At 34.8% G+C, this 12093-nt stretch overlaps 1 protein-coding gene and 1 pseudogene across 2 annotated transcripts; one reads left to right on the top strand and one right to left on the bottom strand.

The window, feature by feature from the left end:
• Positions 1-2160: 2160 nt before the first annotated feature.
• Positions 2161-11980, bottom strand: LOC127987016 (phospholipid hydroperoxide glutathione peroxidase-like; annotated as a pseudogene).
• Positions 7566-11820, top strand: LOC127987015 (DNA-directed RNA polymerases I, II, and III subunit RPABC1). Of its 2 annotated transcripts, XM_052589286.1 has the most exons (8): positions 7566-7733; positions 7901-8075; positions 8165-8280; positions 8364-8444; positions 9884-9942; positions 10402-10480; positions 11073-11146; positions 11750-11820. In XM_052589286.1, the coding sequence occupies exons 1-7, from the start codon at positions 7677-7679 to the stop codon at positions 11136-11138; spliced, it is 633 nt and encodes a 210-aa protein (XP_052445246.1). In that variant the 5' UTR covers positions 7566-7676; the 3' UTR covers positions 11139-11146; positions 11750-11820. The 2 variants fall into 2 exon arrangements, with proteins under 2 accessions (XP_052445246.1, XP_052445247.1); XM_052589287.1 differs by lacking the exons at positions 9884-9942; positions 10402-10480; positions 11073-11146; positions 11750-11820 and adding an exon at positions 9262-9494.
• Positions 11981-12093: the final 113 nt, after the last annotated feature.

A 12093-nucleotide genomic window follows, 5' to 3' on the forward strand; every position in this document is an offset into this window, starting at 1 on the left:
GGTCTCTGCAGAGCAAAAGTGGGCATTTATCGCCTTGTTGGGGTTTCAAACTGCTGGGTGTTTCTAAATCATGCAATAAAAATGATCCCCTTAACCCAACCCCACCCCTAAACCTAACATCACTCTGACGTCAGCCAATCAGGTATCATGGTGTAAAACAACCTGATCTGGTAACTCCCATTATTTTCCTGCAGTGTCCTTTACTTGCCCCAGAGAGTGTAAGTTACTAAGGCAATGGATGCCGCTAAAAAACAAGCTTTCATGAAACCTAAAACCTAGGATTGGTGCAAACTAAACTGAAACTTACCTAGCTAGCCAGCTTAACCGGCTTCATGGTACAGGCTCCTGGTTCAACTCAATTAGTCTGACTTATTGTCAGTTGATTTGGTGCAAAATAATCAGAACAACTTAAATAAGCCTGGCTTGTTTGGTAAACTTGTTTTATGAACTAGCCCTCTGGGGCCTGTACCTGTACCTGAACAAATTCAGAGTTACAGGATTAGTTTGGAGTTGACAAAACCAACCCACTCCAATCAGGCTTTGTTGGTACCATGATGCTGATAATCATCAACTTTCTTTGTCAACTCAGACTTTGAGTTTGTTAAGCATGTGCACATAAAAAAGTGTGACTTCACTGACAGCCAAACAGCCAATCACCAGCCTTGGTTAAAGGTTTTGCTAAAGGTCGAGAGATCAAAGAATATGATGACTTTAAATGCTTTAACAATGGAAAAAAGTACTTGTTCATGAAAGAGGACGAATAAAAAAAATGTTCTTGCTTTATCATTTTTAAAGCATTATCTATTGATTCTACAGCTTATTTATATTACATACATCTGAATATATTAACATTCATTCAACATAAATCATTTATAACAATGGTTAAACTAAAATTGTGTTTGTCATGAATTAATAATAATACAAATCATATAATTATATAAATCATATTAAATATTTTTTTTAGTACTAGTGACCTGGAGCAAGTTAAACTGGGGGAGTGAAGCCAAACCACTTTCATGGTACCTAAAATCCAGGAGTGGTGCGAACTAATCTGAAACTTCCCTGGCTAGCCAGCTAATCCGGCTTCATGGTACAGGCCCCTGGTTTCACGGTTTGTTTTGTCAGCAGAGGTGGTTTACTTGTTACTAGAAATTAAGAAAGAAATGACGACAGATAATATAACAGCATCTTACACTACTTGCAGGATGGATTTTAGCATGGATCACAGCGTCACTTTAACAAATGTGGTACTTGGGCGAAAAGTATAATTTTGCTTTGAATAATCTACACAATGTTGACACATTATCTAATTAAATATAACCATAGTGATAAACAGAGCTTTTCCCATCAATAACCACTGACCGTTTGAACTGGTTCACTGAACCGAACAGAATGAGTCGATTCGTCAAGATGAATCGCTTACACAGGAGCTGCTGAGTGTTGGGATGAGGCTGCTGCTGCTCTCTGTTGGTCATCTTCATTAATACACGTCGGAAGAAAGGCTTAGTCAAAAGACTTAATAACAATTTGGTACGTTTTATTAACATAATATAATATAATAATCCCAAAAATATGAATTAATGAAAAATAACAGTAATGTTTAATGAATCTTCAGTGAATTATCCTTTTGTATTAAATGAAGCAGTGATCATATATATAATAAATAACAGATATAATTTATTTGTGTGTGTACATATACGGAGTGTTTATAATATAAATATTATTAGGATAATTATTACAAGTATTATATCAGTGTTGATTTTACAGTTTTCCTGAGCAATCGTTATATAAAATATTTCAAGCTCACTTCAGGGTTATTATAGTTAACTAAAAATAAAGCCATTAAAATATTTGAAATAAAATAAACATTAATTAAAATAATTATAAATTTAAAACATTTACTTATTTTATTCCAGCTAACTGCCAAAGCTTTAAACTGAAATTTATGTACTCGGATGACAAAAAATAGATAAAAAATAATAATGAAGCCACATATAATTATTTTTTAATTAATTATAATTAACACCTGAAAATTACTTGATGAAAACGATAAATACAAAAATAAAAACAAATACTAATTATAATAATAATAAAAAAAATAATAATAAAAAAAAAAAAATATATATATATATATATATATATATATATATATATATATATATATATATATATATATAATAGTATGTGAATATATTTGTATTTATTAAGAAATTTTACATTTTGTCAACATGTTTAGTTCTAAATAAATGTGCATATTTTAATTTCACTGATTTAATGCCACTGATGATGCTCTCAGGAGGGGTTGCACGCCAAATGCATCAGGTCTGCTCTTTCCTCAAGAGGGGTTTCCAAACAAACCATCATTAGTCCATGAGACGACATCACCGATACCCAGCGGTCAGTCGGGGAGAATGAAGAAGGGCGGAGGGCCGTAATTTGACAGTGAGCTGAGGATGCTCATTAGAGATATGTAGACAGATCCTTCTCCACTACCTAAGAGAGAAATATTGAACAAAAAATATATTTTGTGTGCCAAAATCACTGTAGCTAACCTTAAACATGGCCTAGTTTATGACTGCGATGAAAATACAATCAAATATTAATGCAACTTACACTTGGATTCTGTGATGGGGAGTATCTCTTTACAACCTGGCCTTCACGGTTAATAAGGAACTGAAAAGAAAACACAAAAAATGTATAGCAAATTAAACTATTTTAATCAAACTAATAATTGCTAAGTATTCATATTTAAAATACAAGATTTAATTCATAATATGTTTTTAATCAGTACAATTCAAAATGCACAAACCTTAGTGAAATTCCATTTGATGCCACTATAATGGAACAAAAACAACAGTCAATAGATATTTCAACAGTTTTTAGAGTGCAGCTCTACTAAAGGCACAGTTCGCTTAAACAATTTAATTTGATGAAAATGTATTCATGCTCAGGCCATCCAAGATTTGGAGAATTTTAGCTTTACATCACTTGCCCACCAATGGATCCATTGTAGTGAATGGGTGCCGTCAGCTTCGTGTTTGTAATAAACAAATCCATCTTTAGAGTGTTGTAACTTTAAACCATCGTTTCTGGCTAAAATTGCAGTTTTTATTCCTTATTAATGCTTCCTCCAGTGAAAAAATCCATCTCCTGTTGTCTTCTCACCTCAAAATCCACCGACATATTTGTTTAGAACCGTTTTAAATGGAACTTGATCAGTGCAGATTTCTCTCCTGAATCAGATGAAATGACTTTTTCACTGGAGAATGCGGTATTATGGATAAAGGACTTCTTTTCTCTAACAAACACACAGCTTTTCACACAAGATGTTAATCGATGGACTGGAGTCGGGTGGATGTTTTTATCAGCTGTTTAACTCTCATTCTGACGGCACCCATTCACTGGAGAGTATCCACTGGTGAGCAAGTGACGTTATGCTACATTTCTCCAAATCTTTTCTAATGAACAAATAAACGTATCTACATCTTAGATGGCGTGAGTACCAGCAATTTTTCCTTTAAAGGGACAGTTCACCTAAAAATAAAAATTCTATTATATTTACTTATGCTCACGTCATTCCAAACTTGCATGACTCTCTTTCTTCTGTTGAACAAAAAAGAAGATAATTCTGAAGAATGCCGGTAACCAAACAGTTTCTGTTTCTATTACCTATCATTACAGAAACTGTTTGGTTACTAACATTCTTATATAGAATATCTTAAGATATAAGAATATCTTATTTTAAGTTCCACAGAAGACTGAGTAAACATACGTTTAATTTTTGGCTGGATTAACCATTAAATCTATTTAGCCGATATCAAATAAGCATTTATTTCCACAGAATGTACAAATAAACTAAGCTGAAATATCTGGCAACCCACTTTCCAAAGAATCCTTTCCCATTTGGTTGTTCCTTCAGCCACTTCCACAGAGGGTGCGCCGAATCGCTGTTCACGTCAATCTTACTGAACATATCAAACTGTGCGTCGTAAGACTTGGCGAAATCCTTGATTTGGGAATTCGTTCCTGGTTCCTGAACAAAAACGTGTTATAAGATCACAGTGTTTATTCGTTTTAAGAGCATTAAAAATGTTTTTGCCCCGATACCTGATGTCCAAACTGGTTGGATGGGAAGGCCAGGATGCTTAAACCCCTCTCAGCATACTTGGCGTGCATTTCTGCAAACTGAGAGTAGTTTACCGGGGCTTTGCTTCACTTTGAGGCAACATTAGTGATGATGACAACTTTCCCCCTAAAGTGTACAGTAAATTAGATTTTGTGAGAGTTACAAACCGACTGACACTAAAGCAATGCTGTGTCACACAATCATACAGACTGAGGACATTGTAACACACTACAAGACTTATGCAGAAAAATGTGAAGAAACGAATAAAAAGAATGCGTTTTAAAATAGTCTCAAAGTATGAAACATGTTTGATAATCTCTGATTGGAGAGAATCATAGTCTGTTTTGACATAAGACGTCATAATTATGAGATACTCACAGTTATGAGATTAAAAGTCAACATTCTGAGATAAAGCCATAATTAAGGCACAAATGTTAAACTATGACATGCTAAATTATGAGATTTTAAGTCCTAACTGAGAGCAAAAATCTAATTAATAAAATACTAAGTCATCATTATGAGATAAAAAGTCAAATTTGAGATAATTCTGATATACATGGTCAAATTATGAGACAAAAAGTCCAAATAAGATAAAATAAATAAGATAGTCACAGTTCTGACATATATGGCTGAAATTATGAGATAAAAAAATAATCATGACAAGTAAAGAAAAGTGTCATAATTACGACTTTTTGTTATATGCGACATTTTATCTAAAAGTTTTTTTAATAATTAATTTTTTTTCAAATTTTTGTCATTTATAGTCTAGTATGTAATTATTACTTACTTTTTATGCCACTTTTGTCATAATTTTGTATTTTTATGCCATAAATAACACCTAAAATGTCATCTAGAATATTTTATGACTTTTTATCTCATAATTATGATTCGCTAACATTGTAGTGGAAATCCATATAAATATGTGTCAGACTGCAAGTCCACAGTGATGTTTTTCATACTTGAACAAACAGGTTTTATGACATGCTGATTTCTATCTCTCACTTGTATCTTTCCAGGGAAACTTCGTTGCCGTCTATATCCGTGGCAGTGAACTCATAAATGGATTTGGCTGACTGCCAGTCCTCGAGCTGTGCAGACTGAAAACAAAAACATACTGGTGTTAACACTAAGGAATGATTTGAATACATATACACACGTAAAGAATAAGGACACTGTTAGTAACGCCTTCAAACAAATATTTAGATACAAATCTCTAGATTTAAATAGACACAACTGGAAAAAAAAAACATTAAGCTATTCACACATTTTAAATAATAGGCTTCTAACAGCATATCTTACCATTGTCTGCAACACTAAGGAGAAAACGACAGCGGACCCTAAGAAACGCATGACTGCCTTTCAGTACTAATTACTGAAACAGCAGACAGCGTATTAGATCAAATCCTCTTAAAGTGCAGAACTCTCCAGAACACTGGAAACCCTGCCTTCATATAGGACTCCAAATAAATATTAACCGGACACCGAGGCTGTTTCTTCCTCATAGGTTGATTTTTTATGCTGACTACAGGCTTGAAGCTTGTGTACGTGTGGGGTATTTGACTGTAACTCCTACTGAGGTCAAAGGTCACTGGGTGACGATCTTACACAAGTGAGAAAGCTGATAGCTTGATGTGTGTGTAGGCATTTGGTCCACATACCAGAGACCAGTCACTGATGCATGCATTATATAAACTGTACTGCTTCTAAAGTGGACTAGAATAGCAAACACATGATATTTCATTTGGATATTGAAAAGGCATTGTGTTCAGGAATAGATTCATGCCACAAAACATTATGAAATGAAATAATAGGTTGTTAACAGATTAAAAATATTTTGATTCACACTAATTGCCATAAAATAGTCATGAATATATACCAACTCATAATTCTGAGGAAAAAATGTCAAATTATTAGATGCTAAGTCATAATTATGAGACGAAGGCAATATTAAATTACATAAAAAATTCAGAGTCATAATTACGAGAGAAAGTCAAAATTATTATTATGGCATAAAAGTTAGAAATTTAGATCATTTTGATGAAATTGAGATTATGTGATGTAAGACAAAAGCCAAGTCATTATTTTTTGTCATAAATATGAATGATTTTCCTCGTAATTTCAACAATTTAGACATTTAATCTTCATTCTATTTGTTGTCATAATTTAATTTAGTTTTGTATCATAATTTGGCTTTTTAAACCATAATTTCATCTTAATGTCATAATTAGAGGGACATGATGTTCTTTTAGGTAACATGGAATGCAATAGTATTTATTTCATATATCAAAAAACCATTAATAGTACAATTTTATTTGTGATCCTTTTGTAAAATACACTTTTCAAAGAAAAAAAATATATTACTAAGCAGATGTTATGAAACAAAATTTCTTCTAATGTATGCAACAACAACAATATATATATATATATATATATATATATATATATATATATATATATATATATATATATATATATATAGTTATTACATTAGATTATTATTATTGTTGTTGTTGCGCATTAAGACACAAAGACTAAAGACCAGAGACCTAAATACACCCAAACTCGACCTCTCATGTAGCACAATAGGACTGATTGTGTAAACTGATGATAAGACATTTGCAAAAACCCCCTTAATTATGCAGCACATAACTTCACATGTGTCCAGATTACTTAACACGGTTCAGATTTGCAAGTCAAAGTTACAGAAGTATTTGACTTTACAATACATATCACAAATGATCCCACTGCTCGATAAAGCCCCGAACAGCAAGACACGATGGACAAAGGCCATTTTTTTGATCTTCTCGCTTTGCAAAGTCCAGCACACTTCCATTGAGCCGGTTCTTCTCAGTGAATCAGTTGAACCGGTATACACAGAGCGATTCGTTCACGAAGTGAAGTAAACACCACGATTCGCAATGACAACCGAAATTACAATAAACTATCATATATTAATAAAATGTATATGTGTCTTCATACTTTATATGAAGGTTTTAAATAATTGTATATGTTCTAAATATAAACACTAGTTTGCTCTGTTCTTTTTATATTCTATCTGTTTTCTTTTTATTTATTATATTATTTAAAAGCCCTTGCTACGTGTAGGCTACTGTGTTTAAGCAAACTGAGACTTGTTATAGCACTTATATATCATTGCACTTTGTTGTTTTTGATTGCTTCCACTGTCCTCATTTCTAAGTCGCTTTGGATAAAAGCGTCTGCTAAATGTAAAATGTAATGACTCATTTTGTGAATCGGTTCTTTGACATGAACTGTTCGAAAGAACCAAATTATCTGAAATCACAGGCACTTTCTTCCCACATGAAATTCCAGAAATGTTCATATATGACATTTTATTCGTTGAAAGCGTGTAGCAAAAGCTTATACATTTACAAAAACATTAAGTACACGCGGAATCAAAAGTGCGCAGTGTGGCGTAACGTCTGACGTCAAATACACGCGCCGTCAGAAACGGGACCCTAACGTGGAGTTTATTGGCTCGAATGAGCGGTCTGTTTTTATCATAATAATTTCCTCTTTTTAACGAGATATGGATGACGAGGAAGAGACCTACAGACTATGGAAAATTAGAAAAACTATAATGCAGGTAAATTTAAGGCCATATATGTATGACTTGTTTACATGTCGCGCGGACAGTTGATTGTGATGCTGATTCGGATCCGCACGCGTTTCACGATCTCCTAACACACAGTCCGCATCCAAATAACTGAAAAATGCTATTATGTCCTTGTGATATCTATCTTAATCTTTCAGCTGTGTCACGATCGTGGTTATTTGGTGACGCAGGATGAACTGGACCAGACTCTCGAGGAGTTCAGAAGCCAGTTTGGAGACAAACCCAGCGAAGGTCGACCGCGGCGAACCGATCTCACGGTCCTGGTCGCCCACAACGACGACCCCACCGACCAGATGTTCGTGTTCTTCCCCGGTATGAAGCCCTGCTCGTGTTGGAACTCGTCCGTTACAGACCGCCGAGGGGCGCGCGATTGATCAAATCTAACGTGCTCTTGCTTTCAGAGGAACCGAAGGTGGGCATCAAGACCATAAAGATGTATTGCCAGCGTATGCAAGAAGAAAACATCACCAGGGCCATCATTGTAGTCCAGATGGGCATGACGCCCTCCGCCAAACAGGTGACGCAAGCATACACAATTACATTCAGAGCAGCATTGACTGTTATAGCGTTTAAACGATGTGTTTGTTTTTGAAATCTCAGTCTCTGGTGGACATGGCGCCTAAGTACATACTCGAGCAGTTTCTTCAGCAGGAGCTTCTCATCAACATCACCGAGCACGAGGTGAGGAGGCCGTTTCTGATTGGCTGTCAGTGTTTTTACAGTCCAGTCACACCAAAACTGTGTAGACTCCAGATGTAATTGTTTGTTTATTTATTTCTTTTTACTAGTGGGTGCTGAACACTATAGTTCACTTATGTAAGTGAGGATATTAAAACAAAGTAAACCGTAACATATTATACCAAGAAAGTCTTCATACAGTTTACTACCAGTAATATGGGACCAAAAATTATTCAGACACTTTGACCTGACCATATTTTGCTGTAGTATTTTTCTTTAATTGCTAATTTAGACTTTTTACACCACAGACTGAACAAAATTAAGCATTGCTTGGTCATTGATTAACCTAAATTGGTATTATCTGTGTACTTAAATGTAACTATTTTATCTTATCCATTACATTTACTTTCTATCAAAGTTATCTGACATTATCAAGATCAATTTGTTCAGTTTAACTCTTGAGGATTGTCATTTTATTACCCTTTTCTAAACAATAAGCAAATAAACTGTGATAATGTGAGATGTCTGAATACATTTTGGTTTGACTGTAAATCGGCTAAAAGTGAAATCGGTCAGATTCCAACGTCATCGTCCATCTGTGCTAAAATCATGATAACTGAAGTTTTTGTATTGGTGGTCTATGGTGGTTCACATTACGACTCCAATTAGGAATATCATTCGTATGACGAAGAACGATTTTCCCCCCCTCAACTTATAAACAAAAACATTTGACAGCCAATCAGAATTCAGAGTTCATGCATTTAAAGAGACATACGAAAAAAACTGAAGTGTGCTTTTATAATATTGATCTCTTTTAAAGCCCAAAACACACTGCAGGATTTTCGGCTGTCCCAGACGACGAGACTGATATTGTGAAACAATCGTGGCTATTTCTGTGCTCATGGCTCCTGTGTCGTGCAGTGAGAGAGGTTTGAAGACGGCCCTTGTCACGGTCTCGCAACCAAACACGATTCAGCAGAATCATCACATACAGGATGTTTGCTGTTACAATCCACGTTTACTGACCAGCCAATAAAAGCGCAACAAACTCAAGCTCTTATCCCTTCCTCTTTCGCCACTTCCACTTTTTTCAGCACACATAAAAACCACAACTGCTAAAGTGTGATTTATCATGCTCTTATTGTTTACCACCAGTGCATGCTGATGACATTTATTCTTTTATAGTAATGTGCGTTGTGTTGTGTCGTATGATTTTAATAGGTTTCATCCTCATGCAGTCTACATACACGTCACTCTCAAGTTTATTAGATCCATGCCTCACAGTGTGACATGCAGTGATCTTACTGGTGATCTTGGGCTTTAGGCATTTTAGATTTTTATTGACTTGTCATTTGGCCATTTGCACCAAAATGCTAATATTGCACATTAATGTCAATGTAGTTTGTATAAAAATAATAATAATGTGTTTTAATTTCTTTCAGCTTGTTCCAGAGCACATAGTCATGACCAAAGAGGAAGTGACAGAGTTGCTGGCACGGTAGTATCCTTTGAGATTGGGTTAAAGTTTATACAATGATACTGTTATAGTTTTTTTGTTTGTTTGTTCTTATTTTGGTTTTTATTATTATTTCTAGTTTTAGTTAAGTTAAATGAAAATGCCTTGGCAACTAACATTTTTTAATACTTTCAGTTGGAGGGATTAACACGCATGAAAACGGTCAACATTTACTCTCCCCTCACGTCGTTCTACACCTGTATGAGTTTCTTTCTTCTGTTGAACACAAAAGATGATATTTTGAAGAACTGGTAACCAAACAGTTGACGGTAGCCATCGACTTGCATAGTATCGGGGGGAAAATACTATGTAAGTGAATGCCTGTGTTCATTTTAGGCAACAAATGTTTTAGTTTTTTTTAGTTGACTAAATGAACCCTGATTTATTAGATTCAGTTGTATGGTTTAGTAGTTGGTACTTGAGCCTTAACCAGCCCCTCTCCAGTAAACTAAAGGAAAGCCAGCTTCCCAGAATTCAAGCCGGGGATCCTGTTGCCCGTTACTTTGGCTTAAAGAGAGGCCAGGTAGGAACTCGAATGTGTAATTACTTCTTATTTTGACTTCTCTAAAGCCCCGTTCACACTGCCAGCGACTTTTCGGTCGTTGGACTCGTGCTGTGAAGACACTTGGGGGCATTTCTACTGCTGCCGCCCTGAGGTTATTGGCTTGACATATCTTTAGAAAATGCAAATCACAAACTATATATGTTGCCGGTAAAACTAAGATATCATTCTAATATGACTAAGATTAACCTAAACTGCTCACTGCATCATATAAGGAACAATTTGAAACAATGAATCATTCAAACTCACTTATACAGCCAACGGTTTCTTTTCAACTCATTTTTTTTATATCCATGTATGTGGTTACAGTCAAATCATATTACCTTGAAATCACTCAGGAAATCTGTCCTGTCATGAGCGCCATTGGGCTATCGCTCGTAAAAATTCACTGCTTATTTGCATCAAGTTGAAGAATTCTCAACTTTTATTGTGTGACTTGCATCGCCAGCTCCAAAATTTGAAATGCATGGGATTCTGTAGCGGTGTGAACGGGACTTTAAAATCTCTAGTTTTAGCATTTGAGTGTTGAAGTAACTAGTGGCACGTTCTTCAGGTTGTTAAGATCATCAGACCGAGTGAAACTGCTGGACGGTACATCACATACAGACTGGTCCAGTAATGCTTAAGGTAGTACTTGTTTATTTGTATATCAACAATTAAAAATTCAAGATGCAAATCTGTGATTCAGTGGTAAAGGGATACTCCACCCCCCAAAATAAACATTGTCATTATTTAGCAGATGCTTTTATCCAAAGCGACTTATAAATGAGGACAATGGAAGCAATCAAAATCGACAAAAGAGCAATGATATATAAGTGCTATAACAAGTCTCAGTTAGCTTAAACGCAGTACACGTAGCAAGGGCTTTTAAATAATATAAAACAGATAGAATAGAGCAAGCTAGTGTTAGTTTTTTTATGAATTGCTCTTGTTAATTGTATAATAAGTGAAAAGAAAACCAACAGAATACAAAAAGATTAGAAAGCTAGTTTTTGCTAGGGTTTGGAACAACATGGGGGTAAATGATTAATGACAAAATGTTCATTTTAGGGTGGAGTATCCTTTTAAGTATCATTACTATATTGTCTTCAGTACATAGTTTTGAATAAGTTTGTGTTTTCTTAATGTTTATGTAGTTTTTAGTGCCTTCACAACTAATTATATATTATGTATTCTTTATTCTCTTATTGTTAACATTAAATGATATTAGTTTCATCTTTTGTTCAACAGATTTGAAACTTTCTCCAACTGCCGAATGTGAATTTTTTTTTTTTACTAATAAATGATTTTGCTATTCTGTCTCTCTGTGTGTCCTCTGTGCTGACATCTTTCCATATAAAAAATGCTGTTAGTTTGGTCCCAAATGAGCTGTGAACACAAGCCTCAACACCTGAAAGTAAAGAAAGCACAAGCACTCACCTTTTTCTTTCTGAAAGCCATTGATGCGGAGAAGAAAGGGAAGGTGACAGGTGTGTGCAAATACACACGAACACCAAACTCTGAACATCATCCTCATTGGCTAGCATGTTGTCTGATATCATTTCCTTAAATCTGATTTGCATGCAACCATGACA

Source organism: Carassius gibelio, chromosome B22, assembly GCF_023724105.1.
Source record: "Carassius gibelio isolate Cgi1373 ecotype wild population from Czech Republic chromosome B22, carGib1.2-hapl.c, whole genome shotgun sequence".
In the NCBI taxonomy this organism is placed as follows: Eukaryota; Metazoa; Chordata; class Actinopteri; order Cypriniformes; family Cyprinidae; genus Carassius; species Carassius gibelio.

What these genes read in the sequence shown, in the direction of transcription:
- LOC127987015 (XM_052589286.1), top strand. Translation starts at nt 7,677, where the DNA reads ATGGATGACGAGGAAGAGACCTACAGACTATGGAAAATTAGAAAAACT. An exon ending in TTAGAAAAACTATAATGCAG is followed by an intron (nt 7,734 to 7,900) that starts GTAAATTTAAGG and finishes TTAATCTTTCAG; the next exon opens with CTGTGTCACGATCGTGGTTA. An exon ending in TTGGCTTAAAGAGAGGCCAG is followed by an intron (nt 10,481 to 11,072) that starts GTAGGAACTCGA and finishes CACGTTCTTCAG; the next exon opens with GTTGTTAAGATCATCAGACC.